The sequence below is a fragment of the Nilaparvata lugens genome, chromosome X (genome assembly GCF_014356525.2).
Source record: "Nilaparvata lugens isolate BPH chromosome X, ASM1435652v1, whole genome shotgun sequence".
Lineage (NCBI taxonomy): Eukaryota > Metazoa > Arthropoda > Insecta > Hemiptera > Delphacidae > Nilaparvata > Nilaparvata lugens.
In genome coordinates, this window is record NC_052518.1 from 48,491,788 (window position 1) to 48,511,766 (window position 19,979).

Consider the following 19,979-nt stretch of genomic DNA (forward strand, 5'->3'; position numbering starts at 1 on the left):
GTTTAGAAAGTAGAATGTCATGAGAGACAGTGTCAAATGCTCTTGACATATCAAATAGTCTAAAGTTCACAGATTTTTTACCTTCCATACCATTTAATATTTCCTGAATGAAAGACATAACTGCCTGACTTGTAGTGTGGTTTTTCCTGAAGCCAAATTGCCTGCAAGATAGCAAATTATTTTTCTCAATGAAATCAACCATCTGCTGAGCTATTAAAAATTCAAAAACCTTGGAAAAAACTGGTACTATAGATATTGGCCTATAGTTGCTACATAGGTTGACGTAGCTTGACGTATATGTTGGCTACATAGGTGGCTACATAGTAGGTCACCTTTTTTAAAAATCGGCACTACTTTAGACAGCTTGAGCATATTAGGAAAGGTACTGGAGTCAATACAATGATTACAGATATGACAAAGAAATTCACAAATTTGCTGACTGCTAGCTTTACATATGAAGGAATTCAAATGAAAAATATCCAAACAGCTACTATTACTTAGAGAGTTCAATGCAAGAAACATTTCTTCTTCATGACGGAATGAGAAAGATGGACCTCTTTTTCCACTTTATTTAAATAGTGGGAGACAGTATTTAAGCTATTTGGTATTGCAGCCTGAACCTCATCTATGCTGTCAACATAATAAACTTTGAAGTTCTCAGAACTCAGGTCCACATTTTTTTGGCGTGAAGCAGATTTACTATTCAATGATAGGTTGTCTTTAATTTATTATCTTCACATTATTTTGGGTTTATTACATGCATTATTGACTAGATTATTATGGAATTTCAATTTTGCTTGTTTCACTTTCTTATTGTACAGACACTTCATATTCTTATAAATTTCTTTGTGTATATCTATATTAAATTTTTTTATTAACTCATAAAGATATAAACAGGTTTCCTTCATAGCAGTGAGTTCATCAGTGTACCAATCTTTACCAGGGGAGCGCTGTTTATTAGGCTTGATTGTTTTCACAGGAAATAAACAGTTAACATGCAAAAAAAAACATATAAAAAATAAAGAAAACTTATCATTAGGATTATCACAGCTATACACATTTCGCCAATCAATGGATTGCATGAGATCATTAAACTGACCAACATATTCATAATTAATAACTCTAATGGAAATTTGTTGTGAGCTTTGTTCACGTTTCAAGACTGTGTCTAGATTAATTGAAGCCGTCACTGCGTGGTGGTCATATGCAGTCTGCGGTAAGACTGCTGCATTCCATCTGGAGGGGTGAATTGACGTGATGAAATTGTCAATACAAGTGCCGGAGTCACTATTATTATTAGGCCTAGTAATTTAATTGAGAATCATGGTATGCATACCATAACAAGCAAGCAAATTCATAAAATCGGTAGTTAATGGATTCTGATTATCGTTAAAGTTCAAATTAAAGTCTGCACAAATCAATACTTCATTTCAGACAAAACATAAAGCATCTCGTTAAATTTTTCCAGAAACGTAACAGTGTTACTGGGGTCAGGTACTCGGTAAAGACATACAACAATAGTTCTTATCTTATCTAGAAATATAGCACAAACTTCAAATACATTTATAACAGATAAATTACAAATTCTGGAGGCTATTTCCCAGGACAATCACTTATTATTAATGAAAATAGCCGAACCTCCACGGTTCGTCGTCGGCCTACAATAGGAACTACTTAGTGTATAGCCATGCAGTTTTATGAGTTCAAGTTCCTCTCTTAGCAGCCAGTGCTCAGTGAGACAAATTATGCCAAAATTATTTTCTTGAGCCTGGGGTTCAATTAGTTCAAACTTATTGCACAAACCCTGACAATTCCACAGAAATAAGTTAATTTTGACACCAGGGTTCACTGGAAGAGCAGCACTAGAGTTGGCTGACACAGGATTTCGTTGTGGAACATGTGAGGTACTTTGTTGTTCCACGTTGATATGAGCTAGATATGAGCTTTTTCTATAGGCTGAGCGCTTTCTAAAAAAGGTTGTTGCGTTGTTATAACTGGAATTTCCTCCTCAGCCTCACATCCACTATTATCAACTGCAATCGGAGGTCCAGGTTCTCTGTCTGTCTCCACAACCCATTTTCCAATGAAGTCCGAGATGTAGCGCTTTCCCATCAAGTTGAGGTGAAGTCTATGCGGTATGAAATCGCCTTCCCAGGCTATTCACATCCAGCAAACGTCTACAAACTTTAGCAATTCCGATGTTAGTCCTCTCAATCTGGTATTGAATATTGGAGCTGAACGGTAAATCATATCTTTTAGGAATATTCGTAGTTATAACATTCACATGCGTCAAGTTTGGAAGAAGTTTTTTTATGGAACTAAGTAGTTTATTTGAATTAAAATTGTTCATGTCATTTGTTCCTCCGATTAAAACAACCAGGTCACGCTCCGTCATATCACTCTCCTTAATGCATCCAGCAGTCACTTCTTCGAATCCAGCTCCTGGCTTTATCATACCAGACACCTTGCAGTTCACTTTCCTAGAGACAAGATTAACAATTTTTCTCCATGACTGTCTGCAAATATTGCTATTTTACTAGACTTATTACGAATTGAGGAGACTCTGCTTGTAACTAATTTCGACTTATCCGTAGGGGCCTTCGAGTTCTCGAAGATATTGAAAGGGGATTGGTCGGATTCACACTCTCCTGCATCGTGACCACTTCTGCGAGCCTCACTTCTATCATCGGGCAGCTCAGATCGCCTCCTAGGAGACGAATTAGTTTTTTTACTATTATTTTTTACTCTTGAAACCTTAGATTGGTCATTGAATAGTGCCGTCAATTTTATAAATAATCCATCATGTGATGCCCTCCATTCATCAATCTCCTTACCATCTGTAATTTTCTCATTTCTCAGAGTCCTGTTGTCTGCCTCTAGCGCCTCAATCGATGTAGACATTAGCATAACTCTCTCTGACAAGACCTTATTCTCATCTTGAAGTGCTCTCAATCTTTCATTAAGCTCAGCGCTCTGATTCTGATTTTCAACCTTTAATTGCTTTATTTCGCCTTCCAAATCCATCGAGAAGTCTATAAGATCGTCTCTTTGTTGCAACAGTTCCAGTTCACGAATGTTAAGTGCAGTGTCTGGCTTCACAGTTCTAGCAGTAGGCGTATTCACTCCCATATCACACCTAGCTGGAGAGGAAAGAGCTGGAGAAGAGACAACCGCAGCATAAGATGACTGTTCGCAAGCAGACACATCTTTTAGACCATCCTCGTTCGTGGTAATCAAATCTGGCTCAGGGTGATTGTGCGCCCCATTTGTTTCCAATACTTTATCCATCTCAGCATTGGTCTTCAACGTCACTGAACATCCATTTTTGAGACATCTCCACGAGACTCTTCCATCCACCATAATTCGATCCTTCCTAAAACTGTAACCATCAACCTCTATAGCAACATTTCTTCTCTGTGTTTTAAATTTCCTTATTGCAGAATGCATAATGTGGATTGTAGATGACTCCGTTGATCAAAGAAACAATCTAGAGCAGAAGGCCGATTTAAAGTTAGAAGTTCTTTAAATTCAAAGAGTTGATTAGACAGCGATCCCTATTGTTTGAGAGGAGGAAAAAATGAGCAGGATAGTTATAAAAATAGCCAAGAGAGCAATCAAGGCGAGGTATAAGGAAGCTCCTGAATGGAAATGGATTAGAAGGAACAATATTGTTAAGAATCCAAGCAAATGAGAGGAAACAATAGTAGGCTGTTTAATATTTCTCGTAATAATAACTGAATTTTTTTGAAATGATTTGAAATGCGCGCTCAAAGTTCCTTCATATTAGGCTATTAGTTATTGAATTTATATTGTTTACGCAGATCAGTTTCACTTTCGCAGCTGTGAGCCAAAAACAGAAAGATAACAGATAGCAGTGATTGTGCGCCTGCTCATATACTTCCAAGGTTAAACGCAGTGAGAGAGCTTGAATACTCTGTTGTATATCCATACTTTTTCACTATTAAAATTAAACTTGAATTTTAAAAAACTTTTGAAGTGAAAATGCACTTACTTTATGTATAGTGACGATCGTTTCGACCTGTTGTTGGTCATCATCAGACTGTGGGAATTCACTCAGATGACAAGGCTATGTGTGGCAAGGGATGAAGGTGGTGGAATAGGTTGTGGTGGGGGTTGGGTTGGTGGATATTTAGTGCGGCGGTATTTTTGAACTTTGGACTATTTTGTCAAAGAGTGTGTGGGAAGAGAAATTTATTTGATCATTTAGGAGACTGTTGGGAAACTGTTTTGTGTGGTTGTAGATTTCGTATTGTTCTAATACATTGAGTTTTCTGCTTTTTTGAGAGATATGGAGGATTTCAAGATTGGTGGCGATGTCTGTGTATGTGTGGTTTGTGGATATAATATGGTCAGCAAAGTTTGAGTGGCTATGTGGTTTATTAATGGCTCTGATGTGCTCTTTGTATCTTGTCTGAAAGTCACGTCCAGTCTGTCCGATATACAGTTTACTACAATCATTACATTTTAATTTGTAGATGCCTGGTTGCTCAAATCTCTGTTTGTTTGTTTGATAATTTTGAAAATGTTTCCTCAGTGAATTTGTTGTTTTAAAGGCAATTCTGTATTTGAGTTTTTTAAAAGATGATGCTACTTTCTGTGATTTTTTGTTGTAGTATGTGAGTGTGATAAATTTTTGGTCATTTTCCATATTATTTTTGGTTGATGTTTTTGTTCTTATTTTGTGGAGTAGGTTGTCAACTAGAGTGGATGAGTATCCATTTTGTTGGGCAATGAATTTGATCGTGTTGAGCTCTTGGTTGTAATCAAATTGTGTCATGGGGATATTCAATAGTCTGTTGATCATATGGTGGAAAGCTGCATGTTTATGTTGGGTTGGGTGGTTGGAGGTATTGTGAATTACTGTGTCAGTTGTGGTAGGTTTCCTGTATATTTTAAATGTTTTGAAAGTATGGTTTTGTTTAAATATGGTGATGTCCAAGAAATTAATTGTATTATTGTTTTCCAGTTCTATGGTGAAGTGCAAGTTTGGGTGTATTTTGTTCAGTTTGGAGTGAAATATTTCAGTTTGTCTGGTGTTTCCTTTGTATAGAATGAAAATATCATCAACATATCTAAACCAGCTGATGATTCTGTCAAACTGATTGAGAATGTGTTTTTGTTCAATGTTGTGGATGAAGATCTCAGCTAAAATGCAAGAAATGGGGCTCCCCATGGGGAGACCGTTGGGCTGGAAATAATATTGGTTATTGTAACAGAAGTAATTCTGTGAGGTGACTAGGTTAGTGAGATTTACAATTTCATTGATATGTTCAGGTGGTGTATTATTCTGTTCTAGCATTGTTTTAAGGAATTTTACAGTTTCGGGGATTGGTACATTGGTGTATAAATTTGAAATGTCCAGTGAAGCTATTGTGGAGTTTTGTGGTATTTGGATTTTCTGAAGTTTTGTGGTGAGATCAATGTTGTTTTTCACTGCAGTATGATTATGAAAAGTTATGTTGTCTCTTATGGTGGTATCTAGTAGTTTGGCTAGTTTGTGGGCAGGTGCTGTTGTGTGATTGATCAGTGGTCTTATTGGTACATCTTGTTTGTGTATTTTTGGGAGGGCGTTGAGTCTGGGTGCTTCAACACTACCCTACCTGACCAAGAATACTTGAGACAGGACATAACAAGAAACAGAAACAATTTCAAGCCCTCAGAAAAAAACAACCCAGAACACATGATATTGAAAAGCATAAAAAACAAGCAGAAACAACACAACCTAGTCATCACTAATGCTGACAAAGGCAACATCACAGTTATAATGCATAAAACAGACATAGACCAGAAAGTAGACAAATTCATCAATGACAATAACATAGTCAAACTCTCAACTGACCCAACTCACACATATCAAACAAAAATAAAAGATGCCATCAACCAAACCAAGCACATAATCCCAAACAACCAGAAAAAGTTTCTCAAACAAATCAACCCACAAGCACCCAGACTCAACGCCCTCCCAAAAATACACAAACAAGATGTACCAATAAGACCACTGATCAATCACACAACAGCACCTGCCCACAAACTAGCCAAACTACTAGATACCACCATAAGAGACAACATAACTTTTCATAATCATACTGCAGTGAAAAACAACATTGATCTCACCACAAAACTTCAGAAAATCCAAATACCACAAAACTCCACAATAGCTTCACTGGACATTTCAAATTTATACACCAATGTACCAATCCCCGAAACTGTAAAATTCCTTAAAACAATGCTAGAACAGAATAATACACCACCTGAACATATCAATGAAATTGTAAATCTCACTAACCTAGTCACCTCACAGAATTACTTCTGTTACAATAACCAATATTATTTCCAGCCCAACGGTCTCCCCATGGGGAGCCCCATTTCTTGCATTTTAGCTGAGATCTTCATCCACAACATTGAACAAAAACACATTCTCAATCAGTTTGACAGAATCATCAGCTGGTTTAGATATGTTGATGATATTTTCATTCTATACAAAGGAAACACCAGACAAACTGAAATATTTCACTCCAAACTGAACAAAATACACCCAAACTTGCACTTCACCATAGAACTGGAAAACAATAATACAATTAATTTCTTGGACATCACCATATTTAAACAAAACCATACTTTCAAAACATTTAAAATATACAGGAAACCTACCACAACTGACACAGTAATTCACAATACCTCCAACCACCCAACCCAACATAAACATGCAGCTTTCCACCATATGATCAACAGACTATTGAATATCCCCATGACACAATTTGATTACAACCAAGAGCTCAACACGATCAAATTCATTGCCCAACAAAATGGATACTCATCCACTCTAGTTGACAACCTACTCCACAAAATAAGAACAAAATCATCAACCAAAAATAATATGGAAAATGACCAAAAATTTATCACACTCACATACTACAACAAAAAATCACAGAAAGTAGCATCATCTTTTAAAAAACTCAAATACAGAATTGCCTTTAAAACAACAAATTCACTGAGGAAACATTTTCAAAATTATCAAACAAACAAACAGAGATTTGAGCAACCAGGCATCTACAAATTAAAATGTAATGATTGTAGTAAACTGTATATCGGACAGACTGGACGTGACTTTCAGACAAGATACAAAGAGCACATCAGAGCCATTAATAAACCACATAGCCACTCAAACTTTGCTGACCATATTATATCCACAAACCACACATACACAGACATCGCCACCAATCTTGAAATCCTCCATATCTCTCAAAAAAGCAGAAAACTCAATGCATTAGAACAATACGAAATCTACAACCACACAAAACAGTTTCCCAACAGTCTCCTAAATGATCAAATAAATTTCTCTTCCCACACACTCTTTGACAAAATAGTCCAAAGTTCAAAAATACCGCCGCACTAAATATCCACCAACCCAACCCCCACCACAACCTATTCCACCACCTTCATCCCTTACCACACATAGCCTTGTCATCTGAGTGAATTCCCACAGTCTGATGATGACCAACAACAGGTCGAAACGATCGTCACTATACATAAAGTAAGTGCATTTTCACTTCAAAAGTTTTTTAAAATTCAAGTTTAGAGCTTGAATGTTTCTCGGTGTCTGGTTGCTATGGTAACAGAAAGACGCGCGCCAGAAATAACAGCTGATATTAACAGCTGATTGCACCGGCACTTCAGCTCTGTTGTACAGGTTGATAATAAGACATTGATAACAATACAGTTCAATCTATGCCATCAATCTGTTGACTTCACGTAAAGTTAGCAAGTGAAAACCAGAACTAAAAATGGAGCTTCAAAGCTAACCAAGCACTGTGTGTTGTGTTTCATTTGAGTTATACATTAAACTCACCAGTTCGCACACCTTGGATACGTGATTCAGGTACCTAACACAATAATAAGACACTATAAGAACTTATTTCACGAAGATTAAAGATTAATTACTCGAAAATCACATAATTTTACGGAGCACACTTCCAATACACCATAACGGGTAGCCAGCGCTACCAACCTGTTGTTATTGAGCTTGTACAACCCTTATTAATACATCTCCATACAAGGTCACTATTGCTTAGACTATAACTTTTTCTAAAGCACTGCTTTTCGTGGTAGATGCATGTGTTGTTTCTCGCATTTTTGTATGTGCGGACAGACATGTTTTGCAAATTAACAGTGACAAATGACTGAACACCAATATACTCAGAGTGGAAGAAGCTATGCAGTCATCTATTAAATCACTACTGATTAATTTGTGCTCCTTATTCTTATTGCTTATTACTATTGAATTTTTACAATATTACTTAATAGATTAAATTTCAACTGTTATATCATTTCAACTGTTATCACTGTATCATGCAGATACTATTACTATTTGTTATATATCATTAATAGTTTCGAGTCAACGAAGTTATTACAAAAAGTTCTATTGTTATCAGGGAAAATTTAGATAGTGATTATAGACGAAAAGAATTTTATTTTTCACCTGAACGAACGTATCAGTGGTAAAGAACAATGGGAAGACCGATACAAAGGAAAGAAGAGAGAGAAAGATGACAATATTATTACGCTGTGACTTCCTATTTATATCATAAGAGCATCACTATCAAAGTATCATTATTGGTTTCGAGTCAACGAAGTTATTACAAAAAGTTCTATTGTTATCAGGGAAAATTTAGATAGTGATTATAGACGAAAAGAATTTTATTTTTCACCTGAACGAACGTATCAGTGGTAAAGAACAATGGGAAGACCGATACAAAGGAAAGAAGAGAGAGAGAAAGATGACAATATTATTACGCTGTGACTACCTATTTATATCATAAGAGCATCACTATCAAAGTATCATTATTGAGTCAACTGTTTTATAAGAAAGGTTCTATTCTATGAATTAGGAGGAAATATAGTTCAACAATTTACTGCAATGAAAACAATAATTCTGCTGCAATATTTACGGGCGAACAACAATTTCGTATTTATCTATCTATTTATCTTGGAAAGACTTTATATTATGATTAAACAGTTTACCAATGGACTTCATCTGAATGAATATATTGTTGACAGGATTATTTATCAAGGATTCAGTCTATTTTATTGATATTAGGCTCTATAAATCGTGAAAATTATTTAATGTGACAGGAAGAAAAATTGCACATGAAAGAGCAGTATTTCAATAGTAGATAGTATACACAGTATAGTATACATATACACCATAAAATATAGTTATAAAACAAGATCAAAACAGGCGAAAAATAGAAAAACGAAACGGATTTGTGTCGGTCGTGCCCCGTCCAGGCCCGGGCTACGAGCGACTGTTGCAAGGTGCAATGTTTACAAACCTACAAAGCAGCTTGCCAATGAATATCCGCTTCGACCTGTGTAGAGTAGAATTAAACCATTTTATGCTACAACCAATTCAGATATTTATGACTTTATACAGTGAAACCACGCGTAAGTAATTCGGTTCACCTCAACTGAAATTTTATATGTATTTTTATATTATAGATTTACTATTTTTGGCTTTTGTTTAGTTACAGTACTTTATTTGAAAGGAAATTTAGTTTGCTCTATTGAAGCAATCAGGGATTCACACAGTACATTATTTAGGCTTCATATTACGAGAAAGAGGTTTGAGTTACAACTTTTATTTAATCGAATTATTAAGTAGTGGAATTTACTGTAATTTATGTAGTGAAATTGAATAGGTTACATCTATTGAAATAACATTTTTTGAGTTAGTGAGATCAGTATTTGAGAAAGAAAATAATAAAGTATTAAACAAATGTTAGGTTAAAATTATTAGTAACATTATTCTCTAACTACAGTATTAGCTGGCAGACAAGTAAAACCGATAGGCTATCTTATCACTACAGCTCCTGAAAACACGACCGTCCGCTTCCACTGCGTCGTACAGACTCCCTAGCATAGTATGCCCCACGCTGACGTTGACGTGTTATATGTTGCCCAACCTGACCTACACTTATGTATATGCAACGTCGTATTCTGTACACATTGACAATGATAAGCCTGCAGAATACAATGTTAGAAAAGAGTATAGCCCTTGCAGGTTGCAGGGGCAGTGGGTGCGCACAGGCTCACACAATGACTGGGAAAATATATGCCTATGCTATGCGTAGAGTGACTGTATTTACCAAAGTTTAGTCAGTGAACGTCAAGTTTTTATTGTTTATACCACAATTCACACTACACAAGTTATAATGAGTTATACATAGAAATGGATTGATAAGAAAATGGTTCAAAACTCTTAACGTGAAGGTGAAATAAAGGTACTTGAATTGATAATGTCGGGGCGGTAATCATTATACGACCGGGGCGCCCCCCTAGCCGCGGCGCCCGGGACGACCGCCCCGTTCACCCTGCTCTTTGGGCGGCCCTGTCCCTAAATGACTGTGTGGTTTCTAAAAACTCAATTTTCCTCCGTTTTAGATCAATTTCATCCAGTTCTAGCTTACGCTTCTTGGCTAATAGCACTGTGATAGGAGACAAGGGCTTTATCTCTTTAACAGGGTATGGAAGAAACTTAGAGACTATGTTCACTCTTTTTCTTAAGACTTGTGGTATCAAGTTACCTTTTTCTACAAGACCCAACTCATCTAGGTTAACAACATTGGATATGATAGAGAAAACTGTGGTTGACTTGGAGAAATATGTCTCACCACTCTTAATATAGCACCTTTGTGAGAAACAGATATTATTCTTGTTGGATGCATCCTCAAAAATTTCTACATAATTGATAGGTAGTAAATTGAAACTGAATGCAGAAATAACAAAAAAATTATTTTATTTCTATGTTGTGGGTCAGTGGGGAGCTTTACTTGCACTCCAGCCAATTTCTTCGTATTGCTATTACCCCAGTAAACATACTGTAGAAGATCATTATAGACCAAACAGCAACTATTTTTCAGATTATCTGTCAGTTTTGTCCACATTTTAGCCAAGGACACAGAATAAATTGGAGCATTTTGGAAATAATTTCTACTATTATTCAAAAGTGACAATCTATCCTGAATAGGGTCAAAGTTTTTGCTGTTGTCTCTATTTGCTAAACTGTAGTTATAGATTGTAGCTTCCAAACGTGTAATACCATGTATTTTAGCTGCATCAGAGGTAAAAGTTTCCCGTAATCTTGCATCTGGACAGGCAATAAAGTCCACAATATGGTTACCTAACTGTTTGTTCACACCAGGGCTCGTGATTTGACATACAAACTTATTGTAAATTTTCACCCTCACACTACTATTAACCCAAGTCAAACAATCAATCCCAACAGTTTTGTTGTTATCCACTATCACATTATAGTCTTCTCTATATTCTCCTTGGAAGCAGAAACAATGATTTGTAGTTAGAAAGTCACACATCCCATTCTTGTTGAATATTCCAGCAAAGTCCTGTGTTATGTCCAAGTCAAGTAGATAGAAGTAATCCTTCCTCAGCTGCTCCAATATTCTCGGTAGCTCTTCCATCAATGTAGCAATTGGTACGTCTGCAAGCTCCACTTTGTAAGGGAACCCCACTGGTTCCTGGCATTTTTGTTTCACCTTGTTGTAATTGTCTTTGCCAAGCACTTGTAGAATCTTATGAGACATATTACTTCCACTGTCCAATAGGTATGGCAGCTTTGCTTTGACTCCATGTTTGGCTGACACCATATTAGAGAATTGGCCTCTCAAATATAAGTTGAATGCACCACATATATCCTTTTTTAGAACAAAAAGTCTCTTGTCCATCGCCTCACAATCGTCCAAAGCACAGATTTTCACAAGCATTATATTGTCACAAAAAGGTTCTGTAATAGGCACAAGATTTGAGTCATCCTGCACCAACAGTTCTTCTCCAGCAGTGTAATCAGTCTGTCACAAGGTTGTCGTTGTACAGGTTTTCTGTTAGAAGCCACAAACCAAACCGCTCATTGGTAGGCTTGATTTTATTACCACAGAGCGTAGGCACATTAAACACCTTAGAAGTATCCATGTTTACTGCACCGTTGACATGATCAAACTGAACGAATGCAGATCAATGCTGCCGTATTTATAGTAAGATAGTTGAGGGATGACGTCATATAGACTTGTTGGAACAGGATTTGGATGCTGATAAAGACTGGTTGGCGTGGCCGTTAGTCTTGTGGCAGGGGTGATGGAGTGGGGGTCGTTGAAACAGCCTTTGTTGAAAGTATAGCAAGGTGATTTCTTACCTATATGAACACTTAGTGAACAGTGACTGAATACTATTGGATGCTATTTCAATAAATATAACTGGGGAATATATCCCTTAAGATGCAATGGCTTGTTCGCATTCTAGGATTCATATCTGAGACTCTTGAAAGCATACATGCTACCCATCACACTGCAGAGGATATCTCATTACTGCTTGGATATTCGAACTCCTTGAATATTTCATAGAATAACTACTTTTTACATTACTGAATGAGTAAAGAGGATTTGATAAATAAAAACCAATACATAATTGGGAAAATTTTATTCGCACTTTACAATGTACTAGTTTTCATCTTTTTTTTATCGTTGACTCTGCCTTATTGTCCAACTCCTCATTTTTCAGCAGCTTCACCCTATGTGTTCGCCCTTCTGGAGACACTTTGATGCTGTAGCCAGTCATGTCCACTGTCTCGCTGCTTGTGATGCTCTTGAACATTGTTGTGATGTAAATCTTTGGTAGGTAGATCGATAATATGTCGTTCTCCCGCTCCACATGGGCTATGATCCTCACGCCATAGTCTGGATGTTTCTCACTCTGACATCTCTTGACGCAAAGTAGGTTGTATGGACGTTCATACTCCAGCTCCTTGATGTTGCCCATTACAAGCGGTTTCATTTCAACGGCATCTATATATATTTGGTATGCTATGCTGGAGCCGCCATCAGTGGAGGTATTAGTGGCAGCAGGAGAATTGCTGTTCAACATCTGTAACATACATACAAGCAGATTAATAATAATACACAATGACTAGAATCTAGAGTGATAGGTCCTCTCTTAGTAATGTGTCCTCCATGGTCATCTAGAGAAATATGCCCCCTTATCTAGAGTGGAAGCCTCTCACTTGAGCGATAAGCCCCCATGAACATCTTGGGCTAGAATGATAGGTCCCACATGGACATCTTAGAGCGATATGTCTCCATGGACATCTTGATCTGGAGTGATAGGCCCTCATGAACATCTTGGAGTGATAGGTCTCTCATGGACACATTGATCTAGTCCCCCTAATCTAGAATGTTACGTCCCCTAATATAGAGTGATAGACCCCGTGGGCATCTTGGAGCGATATGTCCCCATCTTTGAGTGATAGGTCCCTCATGGACACATTGATCTAGTCCCCCTATTCTAGAGTGACACAGGTCTCCATGACCATCATAATATAGAGTGATGGATCCTGTGTGCATCTTGATCTAGAGTGATAGGTCCTCCATGGAGGCCTCTATTCATGCAATTTACTCTATATGCTTGAAACCAATAATATTTTATCCATCAATCAATATCCCAAATCTAGGTTAAACTTAGAAACAATGACAAAAATGAAAATTCCAAATTCAGGTTAAGTCGGAGAAGTTACTAGTAACTTCAACATACCTAACCTAACCAAAATATATTAAATTCCTGGAAATATACTCTATACACATTGTTCAGAAGAAACATGGAGAAGTTCTACAAAAAATATAAGCTTAATATTAAAACAATATGATAAACACTTGTACTTACTTTGCTTTTCACTGTGATGATCTCCAACTGATGATGGCTTGAATTTAAATTCTGCATTGTAATGTGCACAACTACACTGTTTGCATTCAAATGATCTCTCCTGCAGGAGAGGCCAGGAGAGGCTGAATGATCTCTCCCTTATACAGTATACACCAGCATGTAAACATGGCTCAAATGTGAAGAAACTGTTTTTTGTAATAACCTGGAGTAGCCTATGACAATGAAAATGAAACTATTGAATATCTACTGTCACACAGCCAATAAAAATGGTTGTGTTGCCATCTATGGCGATGCAAATTTCAATGATAAATGCATGCTTGTTGATCTGAGTGTTTTTTGTGTGGAAATGTTTTTGAAGAGTCCATTTAACTTGTGATAATTTCTGTCTACTGCTCAAATATTGCATTCTTTTAACAATTAAGCTTTTCAGTTTGAAAGATGTGTTGAGCATGTTGCTGTGATTGCTGAAAAGATGTATGTGGGTGGTGACTTCAATATTCATCTGAACACTGCGGATGTAAGATCGGGTAAACTTACCAATATCCTGAAAATCTATTCTGGACTGACCCGCAACCTACACGTGGTCCATACTGTCTCGATGCTGTGGCAACAGATGATAATTCAGGCACCTACAATTCAATAGTTGTAAATCCTATCGTGGCTGATCATTGTGCAGTGTTGGTTGATATTGATTGTCAGATGAAGAGAAATCTTGTTGGTCCCAGTTGAGAAAATCAGTATGACTTTTCAGCCAGAAAAGTTACTGAGGACAATGTTGGAGTGTTGAAACAAAATCTTAGCCAAACTGACTTTTCTACAGGAGATTCATTTGACTGAGAGCAGATTCAACACTTCCAATAAAGCATGAACTCGCATATATGACCAGTCTTGCCCAGCAATAGATTTTATTCCAAACTCATCCTAAAAGAGCCAATAAGGCCCAGTCAAAACACAGAAATGTATGGTATACTCCAGAGCTTGAACGCATTAGATTGCTTGTTACACTGCTCTGTTCAATACACAAATCAAATCCTTCACTGCAAGGAGCTGAGTACAGGAACTACCTCAGGGCAAAGCACATCTATAGGATCGAGCTAGATCCAAAAAAACTAAAAATACCAATGCTAAGTTTATTGATGAGTCCCATAACCCAAGGCAGCATGGAACCTCATTAGTGAGTCTTATAAATCACGTCCAGCAACAAAGTGTAGACGTAGCCCAGATCAGGTAAACAATGGTGACTGACTTAGAAGCAGTGCTGTGACTGACATTGTAAATGGATCTCCAGCATCTAGGCTACATCTGATCCCATATTACTTTTACCTGTGTCTCCTCATAACTTATGTACTTTCAGGCCGATAAGTATGGAGGACCTGATGAAAAATATCAGAAGGTTCAAGGTCACCTACAGCCAGGATGTTTATGGCGTTCTGTGTATGTTTTGAAGAGCATTATGAGTACAATAGCTGGCCCATTGTTGTCATTGATCAACTCCTGTCTAGGAGAAGGTATTTTCCCAGAATGTCTCGAACAGTACCTACTTATTTTCAAGAAGGGTGATCCTGAGGTCCGTGAAAGTTTCAGATCTGTATTGATTGTGCCTACCATTGGAAAAGTCATTGAGACTGCCATGATGCTACAGATGCTGGGCAGTATCTATAAGTCTTTCGAGGAAAAGAGTTCAGTTAGCCTGGTGCTGTGTGACCTAAGGCGTTCAATTGTGTGTCTCACAGGATGATCCTGCTGGAAAAGCTCTCCAGATATGGTTGTAATACTTACTATTCACTCTGTGAAGAAATAATACTTGATGACGATGTTCAGATGTTTGAAAATGGAATTTTAATGTCAATTATCTATACATATTAGAACATCTTAATATCTTAAACTCTCATAATACTCTTAACAACATAATATAATAAAAAATTGAGAATTCTTTAGTACGGAGTAACGAAAAAAGATGAACAGCATGTGAGCTTGATAAAAAGCTGTTTACATGTTTTTTGGGGCAGAACATGGAGCATGGTAGCAGATTACTTGCTGGATAGTAAGCAGGTCGTTTCACTGTTGAGGGCTACTCCAAGGAAAAACATGTGCCTCATGGCGTACCTCAGGGATCGGTGCTTGGGCCTTTGCTCTTCCTGAATATGATCAATGATCTGAGACCCGATGACTCAAGCCTTCTCTTTGCGGGTGACACCACCACCATCAGTAGGGGTGGTGGTCCCACAGCAGCAAGATTGAGAGTACAGCAACTCTTTGCTAAGGCCAGGGACTGGTTCCTCGCAAATAAGCTCCTTCTCAACGAAGGAAAGACCCAGAAAGTGATGTGTACTCTTGGCAGCACATATCTAAACCAGGCACCTGTCACCCTTCTTGGATTCAGTATTGATTCAAAGCTGACCTGGGAGCATCATATTCTTGGAGTTTGCAAGAAGCTGTCGAGAGTCATATTTTATTTTCAGGAAGTTGAGAGTGCTGTTGAGAATCGAGAGACTGCTGATGTTGTACCATGCAATTTTGGTAGTCACATACTGTATCGTATTTATTTTGATATGTGGACATTCGCCATATGCCAGAGACATTCTACTGGTCCAAAAAAATGCTCTCCGAATCATCACGTAATCCTTTAGCCATCCACATCACAAAATGAATAAATCCATTAATGACTACTCATACCACAAAAATAATGAGCCAATTTGACGCAGAGGTTGTGGTACAGCAAACACTCAACAATAAACAATAAACATTCATTTATTAGTCTACTCAAATGGAATGCCAAAAATTCAAAGGCAGCTTTTGACTACAATAGCTGTTGCTACACCATTTATGTCAGGAGTACTTTACTTCTTGTTGCTGCTCACAATATTGAATAGATTCACTGGAGTAATTCTTGTCCACTCCGACCACAACACTATCATTTTATCAAAGTCCTTACACTTTGTGAACAAAGAAGTTGTTATGATTATCTGGTCTCACGTTTCTTATAATTCTATGCACTATCTATGTTTTCCCAAGTAGCGTTACAGAGATTTGTAGCGCTCTTAATCAATCTCTCGATTTCTGGTCCTCATCGTGCTGATGACTTCCTGGCAGTAGATCTTTTTGAGACTAAGATATGCAGAGTGGTAAATTCATTGATTATTTATTTATTACAGAACAAAGAAGACTACAGGCATTAAGCCCAAAACAGTCTTCACTCTAATTTACAATCGTATTAAACAATTTACCAAAAAAATAAGAGATACCGTACATGCAATTTACAAATACATAAGAAAAATATGAGAAAAGCATAAGTAATCTAAGTATAAGTAATAAAGACAGAATGAAGATATTAAGTTATGAAAAGAATGCAATTGATCATAGAAACAGGTTATGGGGAAACATGTGCCACTGTGGAAAGAAAATTGATGAAAGCAGAGGAAAAAAGAAAAAATGTGTTAATAACAACAAATATTGAAGTATAATAGTTAAGGAATTTAAACTGTAGGTTTGATTTACTCTATAAAACTAATAAGAAGTATGGACCTCATATTAAGTGAACCTATTCTGCCACTGAATTCAAAGATGAATGGCCTCAATGATGCGCCTTCTAACCTCACTAATAGGGCCTTCAAAAACGCATCAACACCTTCACAAACGCTATTAAATAGCCTCAGAACTCTATTACGTGGAGAGCAGAAGTTATGAAGTGTCCTTGATCTTGGTACATGAAAGGTCATAACTCTTCTGACATTGAACGTGGGTACCTGGAAGCCAATCATAGAAAGGAAAGCGGGTGAATTAATGTAATTTATTAAAAGTGACACCACAAACATCAACGAAAACCTGTCACGTCTAGCCCTCAAAGAGTCCATATTGAAAAGGGATCTCAAACGTCCAGAAGGAAAACCCAGGGGACAGGCTCTTCTAAATTGCATATAAAATAGGAAGCGAAGAAGCTTATTGCATACTTGTTCGACTCTTAATGTATCCTGATGAGTAGAGGGACTCCAGACAATAGATCCGTACTCAAGGACATTTGTGACTATTAGTGACTGATACAGAGTTACAATAGTTTCAATATTATTGAAGCCAGTAGAGTTTCTCAGAACAAAGCCCAATAGCCTATTCGCTCTGCCAATGATGTGATCAACATGTGCTGAAAAGGACAATGTACAACTGAATAAAATACCAAGATCCTTACACACTTGCTCTTGAAACATCATTTAAGCTATTTTTTTTTTGTAGCATGTTAGCAATTACAACCATAGATCCTCTACTGGAGCCGTAAAATTGAAAACAAGGCATAAGAATACAAACAAATGAAATGAATACCGTAATATCTTGTATTTTCCAAGTTGCAGATTCACAATCTCGTGACACATGATACCATAGATTTTTTTTCTAATATTCACATATTTTGAAAATCCTATAAATGACTTGAATTGAACTTTTTTTGAATTTAAACATTTTTCATTCAAAATAATTATATTGTTGACTATTTTTATTTTCAGGTTATAGATATTCTCAAAAACGGTGGTGCTGAGAGTTTTGCCTACTTTTCTGATTATGTTACCATATGTTTGGTGGGAGATGACCCTTCTGATAGCGACATTACCGATGCTAACGATTTATATGAAATTCCGGCAGTCTCCAGCAACTGGGTTACTCAGTCTAAAAAGTTTAACAAGCTACTTCCGTATCCTTTTGGAAATTCTTATACTTATTCAATCATTTGGAAATATAGGCTATTACTTTTGTGACACAATAGAAGCAATAATTGAAATGCTGATGAAAGTTGTGACAAAATTAAAAATGCTGATGAAATTTTTGAACAAAAAAATGGTTAATTATAATAAATTAAGATCCACTTTCTCCTATTCCATTACTAACTGCTGAGACTTGTTCGATGATCACTGAACAGTGTTAATGTTTTTTTGCTTTGGTACATTGTGTCCATTGGTGTCTTTCACATGATGATCGCGCGCCAGAATCGCGCTTTTGTCACGTCTTTTCTCCTCGAGGCAGGCAAAAACCTCTCCTGATCGAGATACTGTAGGACAAGTGGTGTCTTTCACATGATGATTCCACGTCTCTTGCGTCATCACTTTTTCTCATAATCTATCTTTCTTGAAAATAAAGATAGGAAGATTCTGATTTCGGATTCAGCGACCCCAAATTCTTTAAAAGCTTGAGTCCCATTTTCGAAAATACCTGAAAACAAGGAAGTCATGGCTGTTTTTAATATAGTTTTCCATTATCATATAGTTCCATTATTATTGTATAGTAAAAACGTGTAGGAACTGTACAGTACTGTACGGTACAGTACTTATCTACTGTAGCTAACTTTGAAAAACCAACGTTTTCATGCCGATTAAAAAATAGAAGATAACTTTTAAATTGTTAAATGAATAACTGTTAAATGGATTCTGTCATCAATCTTATGATTATCATATTATGTCTCAGACTAAAAATGTGTAACAGATGTCCAGTTCACTATTTTGATAACTTTTCATTAATTTATTTGCCTCCTCGTGGCAGCAGGTTTGCACACAACGTTTTCACTTTAGATATTTTTGTGATAATCATGAAATTGATGACAGAATATACATTCGTTTTGCCTGAGTTCTTTGAACAGTGTGGCGTGAACCCAATGGAGTCTAGCTCTTGTTAGCCGTTTTTGACGCCGAAACTTGTTTTTACTGTATACGACATACAAAGCAAAAGTTTGCGCTTGGTCCATAGTTCTACGACTGAGGATTCAGCTCAGTGACTTAAATCGACAACCCATGATATGATATTTTTTATTATTACGCAATTCTACTAAGTTCTATTGTGCTGTAATAAATTTTATATGTCATCAGAGATTACTGTATTATTATAATTGTTTAACAACACAATAGCCTTAAAGTCGCCAGACTGGTCTGAACTATTTATTAATTTCTCAGTATGCAGTATCCACTCAGTAATTCTAATTCAATCGTTTTACTTGGAATAGAATGACATCTTTTATTCGTTCAATTCCTATTATCACCTTAGATCGATTCAGATCAGTACAATGTTAATACTGTATGTTCATAATAGATTTTATTGATCGATGCAAAGTTTTCAAGTCAATAATTACTGGGAATTGAGATTACTATTCAACAATTTGAGCCTAATAAATTAGATTGTTGCATGACAATTGAAATCGTGACCACGTAAACAATTCAGTGAAGTTTACTGTACAATATTCCCTTTTCTCGTATTTTATT

At 36.7% G+C, this 19,979-nt stretch overlaps 1 protein-coding gene across 6 annotated transcripts in view; it reads left to right on the top strand.

Annotated features, from left to right (window-relative positions):
- LOC111051472 (PAX-interacting protein 1) overlaps window positions 1–19,979 on the top strand; it is a 140,416-nt gene that overhangs the window by 13,237 nt on the left and 107,200 nt on the right. For all 6 annotated transcript variants that reach the window (XM_039441277.1, XM_039441280.1, XM_039441279.1 and 3 more), the window contains exon 2: window positions 18,240–18,424. In XM_039441277.1, coding sequence (XP_039297211.1) covers window positions 18,240–18,424 — 185 coding nt within the window. The remainder of the gene's footprint in view (window positions 1–18,239; window positions 18,425–19,979) is intronic.